Source organism: Lagopus muta, chromosome 5, assembly GCF_023343835.1.
Source record: "Lagopus muta isolate bLagMut1 chromosome 5, bLagMut1 primary, whole genome shotgun sequence".
Classification (NCBI taxonomy): domain Eukaryota; kingdom Metazoa; phylum Chordata; class Aves; order Galliformes; family Phasianidae; genus Lagopus; species Lagopus muta.
In genome coordinates this window covers 24,496,294-24,516,783 of record NC_064437.1, presented here as the reverse complement: position 1 = coordinate 24,516,783, position 20,490 = coordinate 24,496,294, and the positions used below count along the sequence as shown (strand labels likewise).

General features: G+C 53.5%; 1 protein-coding gene across 1 annotated transcript; it reads right to left on the bottom strand.

The window, feature by feature from the left end:
• Window positions 1-818: 818 nt before the first annotated feature.
• Window positions 819-20,259, bottom strand: UCK2 (uridine-cytidine kinase 2). The gene is made up of 7 exons (XM_048946131.1): window positions 20,028-20,259; window positions 12,328-12,487; window positions 11,382-11,478; window positions 10,448-10,590; window positions 6,809-6,906; window positions 4,747-4,795; window positions 819-4,267 (listed from the first exon to the last, which is right to left on the bottom strand). Exons 1-7 carry the CDS (start codon window positions 20,124-20,126, stop codon window positions 4,128-4,130), a joined length of 786 nt encoding a protein of 261 aa, XP_048802088.1. The 5' UTR covers window positions 20,127-20,259; the 3' UTR covers window positions 819-4,127.
• Window positions 20,260-20,490: the final 231 nt, after the last annotated feature.

Here is a 20,490-nt window from a genome sequence, read left to right as displayed (position 1 = left end):
TGTGGGAGATGGGACAAGCAACTTAGGAAGAGTACAGAGATGTTGCTAAGATATGCAGAAAGGAAATTAGAACCACAAAAGCCCAGCTAGAACTTAATCTGGCAGCTGTTGTAAGAGATAAAAAAAAATATGTTTTTGTGAATACATTAACTATAAAAGGAGAGCCAAAGTGAGTCTCCATCCTTTATTAGATGTGGTGGGGATCATTACCACCAAGGATGAGGAAAAGGCTGAGGTACTCAATGCCTTTTTTGCTTCTGTCTCTAATAGTCAGGCCAGTTATTTTCAGCATACTCTACTCCCTGACCTAGAAGTCTGGGATGGGAAGAATAAATGCTCCATAATTCAGTAGGAAACAGCTGGAAACCTACTACTCAACCTGGACTATCACAGGCCCTTGATGCAGATGGCATCTACCTGAGAGCACTGAGGGAGCTGGCGGAGGTGATTGCCAATATGCTTTCCATCATTTATCAGTAGTACTGGTCAAATGAGGAGGTCCCAGACAACTGGAGACTTGTCAGTACAATGCCCATCTACAGAAAGATTCAAAGAAGGATCTGGGGAACTACAAGTCTGTCAGCCTGACCTTGGTGTTGAGGAAGGTTAAGGAGCAGGTCATCTTGAGTGATCACACAGCATGTGTGAGACAACCAGGAGATCAGGCCCAGCCAGCACAGGTTCATGAAAAGTAGGTTCCTTGACCAACCTCATCTCCTTCTATGACCAGGTGACCAGCCTGATGGATGAGGGAAAGGCTACTAATGCAGTCTACATGGACTTTAGCAAAGCCTTTGACACTGTCTCCCACAGCATTCTCCTAGAGAAGCTGGCAGCCCATGGCTTGGATGGGTACACTCTTTGCTGGGTAAAGAACTACCTAGATGTTGGGACCCAAAGAGCAGCAGTGAATGGAGTTAAATCCAGCTGGCAACTGGTCAAGAGTGGTGGGGAACAGCTGAAAGAACAGGAATGTGTCAATCTGGAGAAGAGGAACTTCAGGGAGACCTTATTGCTCTCTCCAGCTGCCCGGGGAGGTGGTGGAGTCACCACCCTTGGAGGCACTCAAGAACCGTGGAGATGTGACACTGAGGGATGTGTTTAGCGTTGGGAATGGGTTGGGGTTGGCCCTGATGACCCGAGAGGTCTTTTCCAACCTTACTGACTCTGTGATTCTCTAAAAGGTCACAGGCTAGAGCAATTTCTTGTGGAAGCATTCTGAAGCGCTGTGGTGCATAATGCTGAAAAGAGTCCCCAGATACAGGACCTGCAGGATGTCCACTGAGCATCAGTATCGCACATAGGCACCTGCCACAAAAGACCAATACGCTCCCGTAGAGAAGTGGCAGCTGCTCAAGGGAACCACAGACTCTCCACAGCACCAGGCAGTCCATCAGCATCAGATCCAGCCCCCGGTAAACACAGATCTGTGTACGTGCCATTTCCCATCCGCAGGCCCTTTGCTGGACTCTCACCAGTAGCTCTATGTCTCTCTTGTACTGGTGAACCCCCAAGTGGACACAGCACTCCAGGTGTGGTTTCACCAGTTCTGGGAAGGATCGCCTCCCTTGAGCTGTTGTCAACACGTGCCTAAAGCAGCCCAGGCAACCAACAGTCTTTGGGGCAAGAGTTCATTGCTGACTCATGGCCAACTTAGGGTCCACCAAAACCCCAAAGAATTTTTTGCCAGGCTGGGTGACCCCTGGGTTGTTCCTGCCACGTTCAGGGCTTTGCAGTTTTCCTTGCTGAACTTCACGAGGTTCCTGTCAGCTCCCTTCTCCAGTCTATCAAGGTTCCTCTGGATGGCAGCACAATCCTCTCATATACCAGCCACTCCTCCCAGTTTTCTGTTATCCACTGACCTGCTGAGGATATACTCTGCCCCATCATCCAGTGTGTAATGAAGATGTTGAACAGGACTGGAACCAGTTTGACTCCCTGGGGTATACTGCTAGTTACTGACATTCAAACAAATTTTATACCACTGATCACCACCCTGGCCTTTCAGAAAGTTTTCACTCCACTTCCCTGCTCATCGAGCCCCCACCAAAGCAGTCTGTGCATCAGTAGTGCTCTTTCACATCTGGCTTCGCCTTGCAGAACTAAGATGATGCCCAAATCTGCTTCAAAACTAGGACTACAGCCAGCAGCACACAGCACCATATACCGGAGATGAGAAGCACCAGTATACATTTGTTGTCTTTATTCACAGGGAAGGGGAGATCAGTATTTAACCTAACAGCTATATTGTCCACTTAAGTCCTGAGAAGCCTCTCCAGATATGCAGGGCTTCAGTCCCTCTCACACATGGCTGACATGCTGTAGTTGGAGGAATTCAGCCAAGGTCAGCTCTTGATAATGGCAGAGCTGTCACGCCTTGGGAAATGTTTGCAGACAGTGACAGGGATGAAGGGCTGATGTCACAGTCCCTCATCACAAACCAAGAGGGAATGAGACTGCTCCAGCAGTGCTCGTTGGGATAGGCACTTTTTTCTTTTTCTTGTTCTCTTGGTTAAAATCAAAAACTCACACTAGAGAGTAATGGAGCATCTAGTTTCTAAAGTCTTGAGCTTTTAACTGTGCTTCCAGAGCAAAAACAATGCTCTGGAAGGAGTGAAAACCATGAGAGGGAGCAAGGCTACAGGTCCCAGCTCCAGGCTTTGTGGATGATTGAGATTTGTTATCTGCTGGGACAAGTTGGTCCCAGGAGTGCAGGTTCTTCCCTGGCTAGCATCCCATCACATCCCCTTCCCAGGCTCCCACCAAGCATCTGCCCCAGCTCATCTGCTCCACCTTGCCCTCCAGGCATCCCCAGCTGGACATTGCAGCCCCATCAGGCTTTCCCATGCTGCCACTATTGCAGCACTACCAACTTAAAGGGAACTGATTCTCACCCTCAGCAAATGAGTTTACTTCCTGGACATGCGCAGGGATGACAGGCAGTGGGGACACCACATCCTCCATCAGCACACAAAGAAGGAGACACAAGCTGTAGTGACATCTGGCCATCCAGCTGGGGCCTGTGGACATGATGCACAGAAGCAGATATTAGGGAGCCAGATATTGCTACATGCTGCTGGCACTCCCTCAGGCTGCTTAGCAGCTGCCATCCACTGCCACTTTCTTTTATGGCTGGTTCTCCATTAACCATATTTATAGACCCAACTGCCCCTACTCAACAGCAAAACCATTTCAAGTGAGGAATGACAGATGCAGATCTGACCTTCTGCAGTCTGACTTCCAGGTGTAGGGATGAGCCTGGGGCTTGGTTAGGAGTCCCACCACACACATGGCCATCAAGCTTCAGAGGGGCTGAAGGGACACACATCCTATCTTGGATATCTATCCAAGCCAGGCAGCAAGACTGCTAAAAACACAAGCTGCCACATTTATGACCAGCTACCCAACATTTCCTGCCAGGTCCTTGATGGAGGGTGTGACAACAGACACCACAACCGTGGTGAGAAGGCATGCCAGACAACAAAAAAGGGATGCTGTTGAAGGACTGAGATCCAGAGACATGAAAGACAGTCAGGGGAGTTATTACACACCATTCTGCCATCTGCCAGTGGCATTGTGCAGTGCCTGCCAGCCAACATCAGGCTGCCTGAACCTGAGCAGCAACAAACAGGAGGAGGCAACCCCAGCCTCGCTGCACTTAAGTTAGAACCTCCATTACAGACTGCCCCTTCCCTTAGATGGAGACCACAGGCATACTAAAACAGTTGTTGGATGCTCTTCCTCTTGTCTATCAGGTGAGGATGCCAACTCCAGGCCCCTATTCCCAGCTCCCTCCCAGCAACACCGAGCCTGGCAAATACCTTACGGCAAGTAATTTTACGTTATTCTGCATTTACACAAAAATAGAGCAATTCTATATTTATAGAGATTTATAGCCGGTTCCGTGCTGGAGGAGTTACTGAGCAAGACCAGGAGCTGTGGGCGGTCCAGGCTCCCGAGCAGCTGGCTGCTTCTCAATCGGCATTTCCAACATACAAAATTAAAGGCATTCGTCTCCGTCTGGTTTCTTAAATAGATAAGGGGGGAATGAACGGACAGTATGTACAGGGGGGCAGTGGCAGGGCCCGAGTGCCCTCCGCCCACAGCCTCACGCCTGCCGCCCGGGGTCAGTGAGGCCGGCTGCTGGACTCTGAGGGCTGCCGCTGGCGCGGGGGAGTGTAGCCATTCAGGTAGCCATTGCTCTGGCGTTTGCTGAGTCCTCCGTTAAGAATGTCCTGGATGTGCTGCACGATCAGGTTGATGGCCACTGCGAGCAGAAAGGGAGGGGAAAACATCAGGGAGAGATTGCATTAGGACTGTGGCAAACTAGAGCCAAGTCAGTGCTGATGACCCCCACTCCCATGCCCTCCCATCCCTTGGCTGGGAGCTGCAAGCCTGCAGGGAGGAGCTGCTTGCTGTCACTTCATTCCCTCTCTCCATGCAGGGCCTTGTGCTCTGCCAGCAAGCTCAGATAGACCCCAGCCAGGTGGAGACGTGACCACCCAGCTGCACGCCTGGCCTCAGAGAAGCACCTTTTCCTTTGTAGGTATGAGCTGGGAATTGTTTGTCTAGAGACACCATGCACGCAGGCTCCCAGGCTTGCTCAGAGTAATGCAAACTCTCAGGCACTAGTATGCCATGGGGAGCAGAGGGGAAAGGCTCATCTCAGTGTACCTCTACAGCAGCCCCTGCTACCTCCTCTCTAGTGCAAGCTGCCAGGGAAGAATAGGGTCTGGGTCTGCTCACCTTCATTATCTGCTCCTCTGGGAATGATCACGTCAGCATACTTCTTGGTCTGGGAGGAAAGAGAGCACTGTGTTACTGGGAAAGTAGAGAACTGCCAGGCTGGGGCACTGCCCCTGCTTCCTGCTCCTCCTGCTTCCAAGCCCTAACCCCCAGGGGTTACATGGCCCAAACACGCTGGGAGGCAGGCAGTGGCTGATCATACATTTTGGAAGATCTTGTTTGCCTTCTGCACTGTGTTTTGAGGGCCCTGCTTTGCACCTTGATTTTATTTTCCTGAGCTCAAACAAACATCAGTAGGAAGCACCCTACCAAAACCTGATATTAAAAAGTTTCATGATCACAGGACTGCAGCAGCTGATGCTCTGGGGAACAACCTACCCCAAAATCCAGCCAGACAAGGTAGAAGAGCAAGAGCTGGCATGCCCAGCCTGCATGGATATACAGGATGCAGCCATGTGGTCTGCTTGGGATGCAGGAGAAATTTTCTAGCAGTACTGCTTGTGAAAAAATCTGATTCGGGACTCCAATCCTGGACTAGTTTTGAAGGTGCCAGTTCTGAAGGTGCTGGTCTGAGCTTCCTCCCCTATTTGTGCCAGTTTTACAGCTGATCAGCTTCCCGACAGCCATGCTCTACAATCAACAGCCAGCTAGCTTGCTGGGACAAGGGGATCATTCTGATACCTCGCAGCACTGTCAGCCCTATGGAACATCCCCAGGACATACAGGGCTGTTTCAGTGCTCAGCCACCTGGAACTGTTAGGGGTAGATTAACAGCAGCAGTGGGTGCCCAGACTGCTGCACATCCACGTGCAATTGCTCCATGGCTGGGCCCATCACTGGGTTGGAGGTGGAAGCAGACCAGTGCAGGGATGGTGGGTGGGCACAAAGCAGTTGTTTTCTACTCTCCTTGTTTCATATTTCACCCTCCTACACTCCTCAACAGAACAGTCTTGATGCAGCATTTGCTGCTTTGCCAACAGATGGATTTATCTCACGGGAGATTTGCAGGGAGGCAGCAAGAAGGACCTGCCTCCCAGGAAAAACCTTTCTAGAACTGACGCCAACACTGCACCTTGGTCCCCTGACCCACATCTGCAAGGGTGCTGCCCAGCAGCCCAGGCCCCTTCTAGGGTACACCAGGAGCAGACCTTGTAGCACAGAACAAATCAGTGCCTCCCATGGAAAGGACAGAGCTGGCCATATGGACAGGCAATGTGACAGCTCTCTGTGGACAAGGTCTGAGTGAGGTTGGAGGCACAGCATGATCTCCTGGCCATGCTGCTAGCTCTCAGCCCCCACGTTGCAGGTTTCTGCAAGCTCTGTTCCTCCAGAATAAGGAGAAATGCCTTGTATAACTATCACTCTTGTAAAGCCTCAAGAACGAAGCCACAGGCTTCTCTCCATGAAGCAATGCTACAAGGGATGTGCAATGTGTAGTCCTGCAAACATGCTGTTTCACCTGCAAGTTCTCTTGGACTGCAGGGTTTCCTGCATGCAAAGTCCCCATCTGCTGGAGAGTCTGGCTCCCAAAGTCACTTCTTTGTCTCAGGCAGACCCTGAAATCCTGGGCAACAGCAAGGTCTGCCTGCACTACAGCTTGGCCTCTCACAAGCTGGGAAATGCAACAACCTTCAAGACCACATCCTGCAACACAGAACATAGGAAGATGCTCCTCTGATCTCCCAAGCACACGCAAGGTAAAAAGGGCAGGCACGGTGGTCATTGCCTAGGACAGGGATCTTCTATTCCCTGTCCAGATGCAGCCAAGAATCATCCCTCCTCAGCTGGCATCTGCTGAGCTGCCTGGTGTTGGTTTGGCTGACCCTGTGCAGGGAGGGGTTTCTCTTGCTGTGTCTGCCTCCCCACAGGGACAGTGATCTCACTGGGAAGGCAGTGGCTGCACAAACAGTCCTCATCTCACCCTGACCCAGCCAGCATCAGCACCCTCATTTTCACCAGCGCCTGAGGGAGAGAGCCCTGGGATACAAAATGCTCCTGTCTGATGAGCCGGCCAGAGAAAGAGGCACTTTTGGCATTTGTGAGTATCATTCCCCATACTTACTGGCAAACAGAACTCCTCGAAGGCAGGCTTCACAAAAGTGATGTACTGTGACAAGATCTGCTCAAGGTCCCTGCCTCGCTCACTGATGTCTCGTAGCACTAGAAGAAAGGTGTAAGGCACAGTCAGCAGCCAAGCCATGCATTGCACCATCCCCTTCCCCTCAGGACAGCCCCATCCAGCCACCCAGCTGTTATCCCCAAGGCCTGCACTCCTGGAAGTTACTTCCCACACGTCCAAGCAGTCCCCATGGGCTGCTGCCAGCTCTGGCCTGACGTCACTCCAGCACGGGCAGGTGTCCCTGTGCAGCAGGAATTCCATCCACCAGTGAGGGCCAGAGCAGCCGTGGGGCTGAGCAGACAGGCTCTCCCCTGGGGGCTGCCTGGCTGCTCCCCAGCAGGCAGCACCTGGTGCTGTGTTCAGAGCCAGCTTCCTCCATGTGCCAAGTGGAGCCAAGCCACTGCACCTTGCCCGCCCGACCCAGTGCCCACATACTGGTGGGGCCAGAATGGCTCTACTGCCCAGACACTGCCTTGGCACCCTCCCAGCAACTCAGTTTGCCCACGGCCAGCTGCCTTTTGGCAGCCTTGCATGGGGAGGTGAAGGCCTGGCAGTGTGTGCCAGCTCCAGGAAGGGCTCAGCCCTGCCCAGGCCATTCCAGCCAGCTCCGTGCCCTCTGCAGAGAGATGGAGCAAGCCCCAACACAAACAATACAGAAGAACTGACAAGGGACATAAAAAAGGCAGAGACAGAGAGACTTTTGTTCGTTGGTCCCACGCCCTGTTTGCTGGCCAATGTGGGGCAGGGAGGCTGCACACACAGCTGGGACAGCAGGGGAAGCCTGCGAAGTGCAAAGACACCCGGGCTACAGGGCTGCTCTTGGCAGGACAGAGCTCTCCTGCCCTCCCAAAGGCACACTGCTGCAGGGTGATGCCCCCCAAACAACAAATCAAGCACCCTCTGACTCGTACTTGGCCCTAAAACAATGGGTTCCAGCAGTGGGAGGTGTCACTTGCAGAGCAGGCCAATGTCCCAAGGACACACTGGTGCCCGTCCAGTGCCAGCAGCCAGTGGCAGCATGAGCCACACGTACTGAAACCCAGCACTACCAATTAACTGAGCTGTCAGCTGCGTTTCTGGGAACTCCATCCCCTGCTGCCACCCAGCTCAAAAGCCCACTGCTGCAACTCCTCAAAACTTCTGTGAGAGTGAGACAACTCATGGCCATGTCGCAATGCAAGATCCCGACTCTCTCTTGCTACAAGCTGCCTCCAGCAACATTCCAGGGACATGATTATACCTTCAGTATCTTACACATTGACTTTCCATTCCCAGCAACGCCAGGGAGACATGCAACAAACAGACTCGCTGCTTTCTTGTAATAAAATCATAGAATCATTAAGGTTGAAAAGACCATCTAGTCCACCTACCTCACTTTACCCACTAAACCATGTTCCTCAGTGCCACATCTCCATGGTTCTGTAACACCTCCAGGGATGGTGATCTCACCACCTCCTTGGGCAGCTGTGCCAGTGCCCAACCACTCTTTCAGAGAAGCTTTTCCTTACATCCAACCTGAGATATCAACTGATGATGATTGGTTCTCTATCAAGAGATGGATGAGCTGCCCAGACAAGGAGAGGCCACCACCTTGACCACCCAGCAGCAGTCCAGCTTCCCCTTTGCAAGGCTTTAGTGATTGATGGTAGGTGGGAGCAAACCCCAAGAATGGCTGTGGCCCATGAGGCTTAGAATATCATCCAGCAGCTGCAGCTCAAGCTCTGTATCATGGTTGGCAGCTGCACTGTCTCGGTTCCTGGTCAATGAACTCAAGTAGTTCTCAAGCCCTGAGCTTATGGTTACATGCCAAACCAAAGCAACTGAAGTACGCACTCTGCACGCGCAATTGGGATGCACACGTGGTCATGGGGCACTGCAAACACACAGGACAACGCCTTTCCTTCACACAGCTGATACAGAGCACCACTAAACAAACAGGCTACCTCCTGGTTGTTGAGTGCCTGCACAGCACAGTCTACTTACAGGATCAGGATCACATTGCAGGATCTTACAGATGCGTATCTGTGACCTGCTAAGACGTCTCCCTGCAATGACTGTGCTGTCACCTCCCTGGATGAATCATGCAAGAACGGTGGGCAGGGTCAAGAAGGCTGCATAAGAAGCAGCTTTTAATCAGCACTGATGACAGCAGTGGAGGAGGTTGCATGTCTGGCAGCAGGAGGGATGCAGGGCTTTCAGCAGGCAAGACCAGTTCTGTATCGGGGTGGGATGGTCACAGAATCACAGAATGGTCAGGGTTGGAAGAGACCTCAAGGATCATGAATCTCCAACCCCCCTGCCACATGCAGGGCCACCAACCTCCCCATTTAATACTAGACCAGGCTGCCCAGGACCCCATCCAACCTGGCCTTGAATACCTCCAGGGACGGGGCATCCACAGCCTCCCTAGGCAGCCTGTTCCAGTACCTCACTACTCTCTCTGTAAAGAGCTTCCCCCTGACATCCAACCTAAATCTCCCCTCCCTCAACTTAAAACCATTTCCCCTTGTCCTGCTGTTATCGACCCTTTCAAAGAGTTGATTCCCCTCCTGTTTGTAGGCTCCCTTTAGGCACTGAAAGGCTGCAATGAGGTCACCCCACAGCCTTCTTTTCTCCAGGCTGAACAAGCCCAGCTCCCTCAGCCTGTCTTTGCAGGGGAAGTGCTCCAGTCCCCTGATCATCTTCGTGGCCCTCCTCTGGACCCTCCCCAACAGCTCCCTGTCTTTTTTGTACTGGAGACTCCACACTTGGATGCAGTATTCCAGATGGGGCCTCACAAGAGCAGAGTAGAGGGATCACCTCCCTATCCCTGCTGGCCACCCCTCTTTTGATGGAGCCCAGGAACACATTTGATGGTCCCATGCACACGTTCAGTCCCAGGACACTTCTCTTGCCACAGCACAGAGGCCTGAATGCTAATTCTATAAATCTGTACTCTGAACACTCTGTGAAAGCTGTTGGAGCCCAGGTATGCAGAGGGACAGTGCAGACAGAACAGAATTTTGCCCCAAGAATCCCAGGATGGTTTCTTAGTCCTCCCAGAGGCTCAGGGGCCACATTACTGACCCCAGACCTAAAGGCAGCTTTGACTGCATCTCAAGCCTTGCACACCTGGAAGAACTGCAGTGCCTCCTACATAAGCTGGAAACACACAGCCAAGCAGAACAAGATGTACAACCATGCTCCCTATCTGCATGACCTGGGACGGACACCCTTACACCAAATTTCAGAACTGAGCATAACCATCAGGTGCTGAATTTCCACTGAGCTGTTGAACTGCTCTACTTTGTCTGTTGCACCCTTTCCACACGGGGACAGAAAACACTACTGGATGCATCAAAGGGAAGATCCCAAACAAGGCAGCAAGAGACCCATTGAATCCCGAGAAGCACAAAGCAAGAGTGCTCCCCACTGCTGGGAGCTGCCTGGTGCAATGTGCTGCCCTAGCTCTTTGCAAGCAGCAGCAAAGCTTTGTGCTGATTCCAGTACTGCTCTGCTACTGGTTAACTGCCTCTGCAGCTAGCTGCTCATCATTCAGGTGACATTTCTGTCCCTGCTGCAAGAGGCATGTTTGGTCCTCACCTCTGCGGGACAGCCGGGTGTCTGCATCTGTATCCACAAAGAGCTTCATGCGGAAGAGATCCCGCACCTCCTGGCTGTAGAAGGCCAGGATGCCCTCAAAGAGCACCACGTCGGCAGGGTAGACAGTCACTGTTTCCTCTTTCCTAGCAGAGGGAAGGAGGAGAGTCAAAATATGCCAGTAGGGAGGAAACAAGCCAAGCAAGATGGGGGAAACAGAGGTGCTCCTGAGCACAGCTGCAGCTATGGGATATCACTGCTACACCAGGGCGCTGGACTGATGGGAGACCTACCCCACTGTGATGAAGGGAACTCAAGGCATGCATATACTCTTCCTACAAGAATAGACAGCAGAAAAGGAAGCATACTAGCCCCTCACCCACTTACCTTGGCCAGATGCTGCTTGCAAGTGTTAGATGCCAAGCGATAAAACCCAAAAAGTCTGAGCATGGGGAAACTGTAGGGACAGTCTTGCTCCCCAGGGAGCAAGCAGCACTCCTCTGAAGTCATGGTGTTTTTGTAGGAAAACACCACCCTCAATCAGTGCAGGCATGCAAGCTAACACATGCAAGGGAGGAGTTACAGGAGCAAGAGCTTCAAGAACTCTTCTCCTGACAGTGCTGGACTGTTTGAGCCTGGAATACACATTAAAGCTGCAAACAGAGGCTTTATGAGGAGAGGAAGAGTGGATGGGGGGGTCATAGCCCTCCTCCACTTATGCCTGTTATATTTGTGTGGTCATGCAGCTTTCCAGGCCCCTAGACTGTGCCTGTACAAGACTGTGCCCCTAACAGAGTGTGGAGATGTCAGCATTGAAGTTCTGGGTCGATATATGGGCACCTAAGAGCAGGCACAAGCAGAGGGGCAGGAGGCTGGGGTGGCAAGGCTGCACGCTGCTATCAGCAGAGGCTCGGCAAGGCAGGAGTGGCTGTTAGACCTGGAGTGGGAGACAAAGTCGTAGACGGGGATCTGGACAGTCTTCCCTTCTGTGATCTCTTTGAGCGTTTTCACGATCAGCTCGTTGTCAAAGGCATCTGAGGAGAAGAGAAAACGTTACCCGAGGCAGCTTCACATGCAATGCTGTGCTTAGCCTAACACCAGAGCCACCAGCACCCCATGGACAGACAGACAGACGCACAGGCTCCAGAGGAAAGCCCTGCTCATCCCCATGGGTGCTGCAAAGCCCAGAGCTTTGCACCAGCCTGGGATCTGGTCTGCAAAAATCAATGCCAGCCTTGTGCAGCAGCACTGAGAGCTTGGGAAGGCATCTCCTCCAGGGCTCCAGCCCTTGCAGAGACTGGAGCAGTGTTCCAACCTTTAGCTGCTGCACAGACAGGGCTCTGTTTGCTCCGTGCTCACTGCCTGCAGCCATTGTCCTCGTGGGGATGAGGGGACAGCGGCTCTGGAATTTCCCTACCAAGCTCTGGGATGGTTCATAGAGCCCCTGTTGTAGCAGCAGGGGTTGCAGGCCAGCTGTGCAAGATGGTTCCTTCCTTGAAGGAGAGCACAGAGCTGCTGCCTCCAAGGTCTGTTCCAGGCAGATCTCCCTAGTCCTGCCCAGGGGGTGGGGTTTCAAACTGGGGGATATTTTTGCAAGGAGAAGAGTATGAGAATTCATCTTAAGGAATCTGACAATTCACCACCTTTCCTTTCTCATCCCAAGCACTCCCAGAGGCAGTTGCTTTCCTGGAGAGACAGAGGTTGTCTTGCAGGAGATGCAAGTGGCCCCAGTGGCCACAAAGCTCCCAGCCCAACAAGGGACAGGCTAAGTCACTCACTCCCACCCCATGCACAGATGGAGTCCTCCTGATGTCCATGAGAAGTTCTTTGATGGCGGGATGTGATCCAGCCCTCATCCCACCCCTGTGCTGTTCTCCATTCACCTGGATGGTCAAAATTGAACTGGCCTTTAAGTGCTTTGGATTTCTGCTCTGAGGTGAGGACTCGGTAGAAGCTGTCTTGGCTCACAATCACCACCTGCTTCTGGCGATAGTCCACTTCGTTCTGGCCCAGCAGCTGGACAATCTTGGAGCAGACTGAAGACTGGGAAGGGAACAGCAAATGGAACAAGTCAGTGGCAGTGGTATCTGTGCCACACAGGATGTCAGGAAATGGCCTGGTGCACAGCTTGCTGAACCTGCAGTCAAGAATCTGTGGTCCTGACCTCATAGTCCAAACTCACAAAGGAAAAGGTGCTTTGGGGGCACCATCATGTGGCCTTTTAGTTTGAAAGCAGCACCAAGCAGCATCCCCCCAAGCCCTGCTCCAGCCCACAAACTCCACCTCTGCATGGATGGGGAGGAAGACCCACAGAAGTTGTTTTCACATCCTACATAAAGCCCAAGATGAAAAGACACCAGGAGGAGAGCCCTGGGCCTTTATCAGAGCTCTGCCACAGCTGGGAGGAGCATTTACAAGTGTATCCTGGTGCCTCTTGGCACAGCAAACTAAGGGCACTGCAGAGCCAGCATCTAAAGAGCCACATGGCTCTGGCTGCTGGCACAAGATCCCGGCACTTTGCACTGGGGCGACCAGACCCCACCATCACAACATGAATCAGATCAAATCCCAAAGCCTGTTTCAGTCCCTTCTCTCTAGGTCACAGGAGTCCTTGGCTGCTGCCTGCCTCAGGCAGTGAGAGGCAGGTCAGGCTGGCAGGGAAGCACCCAGCGACTGCAGGAGCCCCATCCATCTGCCAGCAACCTCAAGCCTGGGACCAGGGAAAGGCACGCTGCTGGCACCAAACTGAGCTGCTTCACCCCCTGCTTGAGTCACGCTCGCTGCAAAAGCTCAGCTGAGCTGCTCCTGCCCTCAGTCATCAGAAATACTCTCTGCAGAGCTCTCAGCTTGGCAATAAGAGGTTCGCCTGCCCCAGCCTGCCTGTGGCTCTTTCCATGTTCCCATCTTCCTTCTGGTTTGGCCGCCTGCTCTGTACCTGGCTGGCAGTATCCAGAGGCAGCGCTGAAGATAGAAGTGGTGAGAAGGAAGGAGGAGAAAGCATGCCTGGGAGAGGAGGTCACCCCGGCAGACAGAGGGCAAGGCTGTTTGCCTGCAAAGCTGGAAGATTTGACGGCATTGTCGTCCCCAGAGAGCATCTCTTCCCCACTGGGCCAGGCTGACCTGACTTGGCTGCAAGTGCTGCGCCGTGAGTCAGCCCCAGCCGAGCTGCAGAGCCCTGAGCACAGCCAGCAAGCCGGCCCGGGCTGCCCGATGGCAGAACCACGGCCCTGGGCACACTTTTGGGTGGCAGGTCAGGGTCGGGGCTCCCCAAGCAGCTCACCTCCTCCTCCAGCTCGCCAGGGTTGGCAAGCCGTGCTTCCTGCGCCACGTGGGCATTCTGCCCCACACCCAGAACAAAGAGCTGCAGCACTGCTGCTGCCAGCATTCACCCTTCAGCACGTGACAGAGCCAGAGCCCCTTCTCCTTTTCCTCTTTTCCCACTCCCTGCATCCTTCTGCAGCCCTATTGCTTATCCAGCCAGGTTTTGCAAAAACAGGGCGGGCATGGTGCCTTTCCCTCTTTTCCTTTTAGCTTTTCCTCTTTGCGCTCTCCCCCAGATGCCGCTGCCTCTCTCTGCCTTCAGACAGGCTCAGCCTTGGCCACAGGTGCCAAGGACACCAGTTTTCCCATGGCCTTTGCAATTTTTAATCAGCATTCTCCAGCACAGCTACTCAGATAGATCCCCAGCCTGCAGAGCTGTACGGATCCATGCAAGAAACTGTTTTCTCCAGCTGGGAGACAGAAGCACAGCTCCTTCAGATTAGCAAAACCAGCACACCTTGCACCTCAGCACACAAATGAAAAATAAAATCATTTCAGCATATCAGACAATTCCTCCCAGTCCTTCTTCTACCTTATGCGCACTAATCTGCAGCACTGGTCTGCTGATCAAGACTCCCCACCAGCTCTGAATGCCCAACTCAGGACACAAGGTGGTGAGAAATACCCAAGGAGAAAGTTAACCTTAGCTGCTGGGGACAGAAACATAAAGCCTGTCTTACACTTATGGCCTCTGCTGGGGACCAGGAGGAGGACTGGAGTGCACCTGGGCCAGCACTCTGGGGTGGCTCTTTGGGGCTGGTAAGAAAAGCAACCACTCCAGTTCTTGGTGCAGGCAGGCACTCTAATGTCAGCCTGAATGCTCCTACAGCTGGAGACAATTCCTCTTGCTCAATAAGCACCACATGCTAAGGAGGAATCAAAACCAGAAATGCAGAGGTTAAAAGTTCCCCTACAAATAGGAACAGAAAGTCCCAGCCTCAGGAGGTGTCCTTCAAATAAGTGACACAAATCCCCCGCTCAAACCCCCTTTCCCCAAACCAGCATTGCATGCATACGTGTGACTGATGTTAATCAGAGTGTGAAAAATTCACTCATAACTGGAAATAATATCAGTTAGACTCTAAGGAGGCCCGAGAACACCCAAGGGGACATCTTGGCCAAGACTAAAGCGTGACTGATGGATCACATTGGGACATACTGGTGGGACTGTGACCCAAGGGGCACAGGGTAACACCCAGTACCTGCTCAAAGGGACCACCTGGGCCCCAACTTCTTCCTCATCTGTTCTTAACTTCCTGTTTCCCCACCAGCAACCACTTAAAATCATAGCATCATTCAGATCAGAAAAGACCTCTAAGATCACCAGGTCCAACCTCAACCCATCCCCACCACTCACCACGTCCCTCAGTGCCACATCTCCATGGTTCTGTAACACCTCCAGGGATGGTGACTTCACCACCTCCGTGGGCAGCCCAGTCCAATGCATTACCACTCTTTCAGAGAAGAAATCTTTCTTAATATCCTACCTGAAACACCTCTCCCTGGGATAAACAAGACAATCATTTCTTCCCCGAGAGCTCAAAGGCAGAGGGAAGGCAGACCTGAGGGAGATAGCACAACACTGTAGATGAATCCCAACATAGAAACTCGGGGATTTAGACCCCATCCCAAGCTATGGCTCTTCTAGATACTCTGAAGATGAGAGGCACAGCATGAAGGTCTCCTTGGCTCCACTCAGCTCTTTCCCAGCTGCAGGGAAACACAGGGGGCACATGGGGAAGAATGCCAGTGCATTTTCCTGAAAGGAGAGAGGAGGTGCACAAGGAAGAAATCCAGCAGAACAGTGCTCGGAGCCCCACGCCTGACGTTTGTTTGAAATATATTCATTATACTACATATTTAATTCATATCCACTCGTGGCCTATAGCCAGCTGCTCAAATACTCCTCAAGAGTTGACTAATTCCCCGATATTATTATGTAGATTATCCCTCAATCTCTCTTGGGTAGCTCCATATTACAACTTCAGCTGGGCGTTAGGGAAAAGCTGATGGGCAGAGGAATGGGGCAGGGCCCAATAACACCTCCAGCCCTAGCATGGTGCACAAGATGGGGCAGCACAGGTGCTCCCACTGGTAAGGGCCAGGCTGAGCTGCTTCCCCTGAGGGACCAGACCAAGCAGACCAAGGGACTGGACCATCCTTTGTATCTGCAGGAGCCTGGCTGGGGTGTTCCCATCACACACTTGTGGTTGTAACAGCCTCCATTTAGGGGACCTGGCAGTATTTTCCCTAAGGTCATATCAAGGGATGATGTCCCCTGCAGTACAAGGCATGGCTTCCTTGCCAGACTCACTCGAGTCCCTGCAATCAGCAGCCCTGATGATGCTGCCCTTCTCTCCAGCACACTAATTGTTGATTTGGGTTTTTCCTTGTAAGGTTACAGTAATTATAGAGTATTAGGAAGCGTTCAGTGGACCAAGGTGACACACAGAACAGATGCCAAATAGAGAAGGCTCCCAGAGCATCTATTAAATGTCTGCCCGTGACTGCAGAGAGCTGGTTCACAAACCACATGGTCCTTTCCAGCTCTATCAGAGCTCATCTGTATGGCAGCACTGGGGCTGGAAACTTGCTATTCTCATACCAAAAGCCCAGGCCTCCACCCAGAGCTTTCCCAGGCAGGTTCACCATCCTGCCTTTCACTCTGTGAGCCACAGGCTGACCAGTCTGGGATGGGGACATCCAGAGACCTGTCATCCACATGGAACCAGAAGCCCTGGGCTCCAGCATGAACAGGATCTGAATGCAGATGATATGCTTTCCTGGAGCCACAGGGATTACACCAGATAGGTTCCTTGATGAGCTCACATATACCCTGTCAGCACAGGGAAGGGCTGACCCACCAAACACCCTGTGCATTGGTGTGCTCAGCAGCTGGCACAGAGCAATGTTCTACCAGAAGTTCTGACGAGTCTCCAGCCTGCTCTGACACCAGCATTAATGAAGTCAGACCTTGTGATCCAGGGCTCCTGCCAACCACAAAACGTCACCAGGAAATGGTGTTGAACCAACACGGCGCTGCTGCAGTCCTTGCAAGCCCTCATACAGAGATGAGTGAAAGCCTCTGGGTCACTTCTGAATCTCCTCTGGGTTCATCCATGTGGTGGCCCAGTGGCTAAACCCACAGCTTGCTATGAGGAACCTCAGCCCTTGCAAGTGTAGGCGTGTGAGATCCATCATGCAAGAAGGCCCTCGTGAATAGGGAACTGCCCCATGAGGAGGTGTGAGGGTCACTGCTTCCCTAGGGACCAGCACACTGATTGTCCCATCTGCCCGGCTCCTTCTTCAGCCCCATGGTTGGCTCTGAGTCTCAGCTCTTCTAGGCAGCCAGCACAGCCCCATACAGCTTTTATGGTGTTCATAGCAGAAGTGCCTCAAGGATTAGCAGCGGACAAGACACCTGGCTGAGCACACTGCGGTTCTGGTGCTCTGTAGTCTGGAAATGCTTAGGACTGCATGTTCAGACATTTCTGACTTTATGTGCTAATTAAGACCCTGAAAGTGTAGCCATCAGGTCCTGCTGGCACTCAGACTCAGCCCTCACCAGCATGAGGGCCAGGCAGCCAACGAAAGCATTTGGCCCACTGTAAATCTGTCTTTTCTTCCAGCCTCCTGCTGGAAGGTAGAGCTCAGCACCTCATTTTGCATCACGTGGGGACCAGCAATTAATGCCTCCGCGTGGCTTTGAGGAGCGCTCCTCACCCCTGCAGCCACCCCAGCTCCATTGCTGCAGGGTCTCAGCAGCTCGGCTGAAGCAGAGTCACCCAGAGACCCCCCGGATTCATCCTGGCACTTCCCAGCCGATCTCAGCAGTCCTTCTGCCTGACTCTCTCCCAGCCTGGCTGCCTGCCTTGTGTGCTGCGGCACTTCATAGCCAGGAGTGTCTCATGGGAGGGAGGGAAGAAGCTGTTAGCACAAAGACCACGGGTAAAAGAAGAGAACAAAGCTTCAGCAGAGCACTTTGAAGGCATTGAGCATGAAAGAAAATGCTACAACAACCAGCTCTGGGAATCCCTCTGAGGGAAGGAGGCGGTTGTGCCTGGTTTTGGCACAGGAGGGGGTCTCAATGCCATGTCATCTCCTCCACATCAGATGGCAGCAAGCTTTGTCCGGGCTGGACACGGTTTGGATTTAGGGGTTCAGTGGGAGAAGGAAATTCTGTCTCCCCTCAGGCTTTTGTGAGGAGCCAGCATAGTGCTGGCACTGCCTGCCCAGCGACTGCAGCATGCCAGCACCTCTGCTACACCCCATGTGTCCCCCGCAGCACAGTCCTGATTTCTCCCAAAGGCCAAAGACAGGAGGGTGTTTAGGTTTCCACCTCCTGTCCGAGTCTCCAGACTTGCTCCCTTGCTCAGCAGGGAACAGCAGCCAGCTTTTGAATCGCTCTTCTCACCAACCTGGCTTTCAGAAATGCCAACCAGAGGCTGCCCCAGCTCACAGAGAGGGGACGCGGGCGGACCACGGAGCCTTTTTCCCCATCTTAGACTCAACAAAAACATCAGCGGGAGGAGCAAGGGGGGCCTCTGGGCGGCAAACACCCTCTGTTATCTTGGGGCTGGTGCACTGCCAAAGGGGTGTGTTAGGACAACAACCCTGAATTGGTGTGAAGGCGGGCAGATTTGCCGCCTTGCCACCTTCCCAGTGGGAAAGGTGACTGCTTTGCTTTCCCTGCGGGTGTGTTTTGCTCCCACCCGCAGCAGAACATAGGCACAGTGGTGGGTGGGAGCTGCCTTCCCGCAGCATCACCTGCGGACAGACCCCTACAGCATCCCAGCAAAAATGTGAGGGTCCACACGCACAAGCCCCTGCTCCTTTCTTCTTATTGCTTCTCTTTGAGCAAGCCTTATTGGTTTTTCCCAGCCCCCAGCATATTTCTTGCAGCCTTTTCCCATAAACTTCATATAGATCTGCTGGATTGCCTTCAGCAGGCAGTGCTGCACAGAGCTTTTTAGCAGGCCACAGTCACGGGAGGGGGGAAATCAAAGCTGAGAGACAGGAAAAGCCAGCTAGTACATCTCCCTTGCTAGAAAGAACCATTTCCCTAATTTTTTTTTTCCTAAGGCAGCCTGCTGTTGCTAAAGCATTTCCACTTTGAAGTTGGGAACAGCCGTGGCGAACTGTACTGCTATCACTGCTACCTTGCCAGCCCAGAGACACCGTGTTCGGAGACATAACAGTGGAGCAGTGCCAGACACAATGTTACTGGGACAGCTACAGAGAGGCAGACGCACGCATCAGGGAGCACACAAACCCCAGCGTTTGAGTCACCGGAGCTGTGCCGCAGGAACAATCCAGCCCTGCTCCCAGTGGTAGAGATTGCATCCTCTCTCACCATCCCTTCCCTGTTATATCTGGACTTTTCCTCCTCGCAGTAGGAGCTGCGGTTCAAGAATCAATAGGAGGCTTGGCAACACATTCTTAAATCGCTGTCATTATGGGCTGGGGCAGCAGCTGGGTTACACCACCCCTTAAAGGGAGAAAGGTCCCTCTAGAGCGAACCCACAGACAGGCTCTCTGTCACAGCCCACGTTTCCTCAGCAAGAAACATTCCAGAGGTGTTTTCACTACCATTTGTGCTCCCTCCTTTTAAGAAACGCAGGTAGAATGCTGCATGGGGAGATGGTATGATGAATCGGGGGGAGGGGGGAAAGAAGTAATTTTCTTTAAGGATGGGGGGAAAAGTGACCTACATTAGGTTAAACAAATAGGAAAGTACCGAGTGCTCGCAGTGGGCTTGCTTTCTTTAGGCCGCGGGGAAAGCCCAGCTCTGCACTGGGGCGCAGCACTGCAGCCCGGCCGCCCCTCGCCCCCACCTGCCCCCGGCTCGGTGCGGCTCTGCTGTGAGTCAGCAGCTCGCCACGCGGTGCCCCAAGGCTGCCTTTCCAAAGAAAAGAAAAAAAAAGAACAAAAAACCCCTAAAAAAGAACACCCACACCTCTTTCCACGCGTCCGGAGGGAGCAACCGCCGATCGGTCGCATTGTAAAGCGTGAAGAATAACCGCATTGCCAGCGGGCGGGCGGGCAGCCCTTCGCTGGAGCGTTAAAAGAAAGTAGAAAGGCAGGGTGGTGCCCGGCTGGCCGCACGGAGCCCCGTTCCGTTCCGTGTCCCCGCAGTCCCCACCCGGGGCCCCGTAGCAGCAGCAGCAGCAGCAGCAGCGGCGCACGTGGCGCGGCGGTGGCGGCCGCCCGTCCCCGGGGCCTCCTGCGTGCACCCGAGCCCCGCTCCCCGTTCTCCCCGCACCTTGCCGCTGGCCGTGCCGCCGCTGACCCCGATGAGGAAAGGCTCGCCGCCGCTGGGCTGCCCCTGTTCCTCCAGCCGCTGCTCGCTGTCCCCCGCCATCCTCCCCTGCTAGCGCCGCGCCGCCTCCGCTCTCCTGGCGGGGCTGGATTTATCTGATGAGTCAAGGGCCTTCCTCCCCGCCTGGTTCACATCCCCGCCGCTGCGGCTCCCTGCCAGGTGCCTGCTGCAGCTGCACATGCTCCGGCACCCGGCCGCGCAGCCCCGCGCCTCCCCCCCTCCAACCCCGGGGACAAAGGCGAGGCGGCTGCTTCCCCCCGGCCGCGCTCCCCCCGGTGCGCCCCGGGCCTTTCTGCGGCAACCCCGCGCTCCTCGCCCTGCTTCTGCCGCCCCAGCTCCTCGAGTCTGCCCGTCCAGATGCTTCTGGTTGCAGTGGGCAAACGGGAGCAGTCCCCGAGGAGGCCAG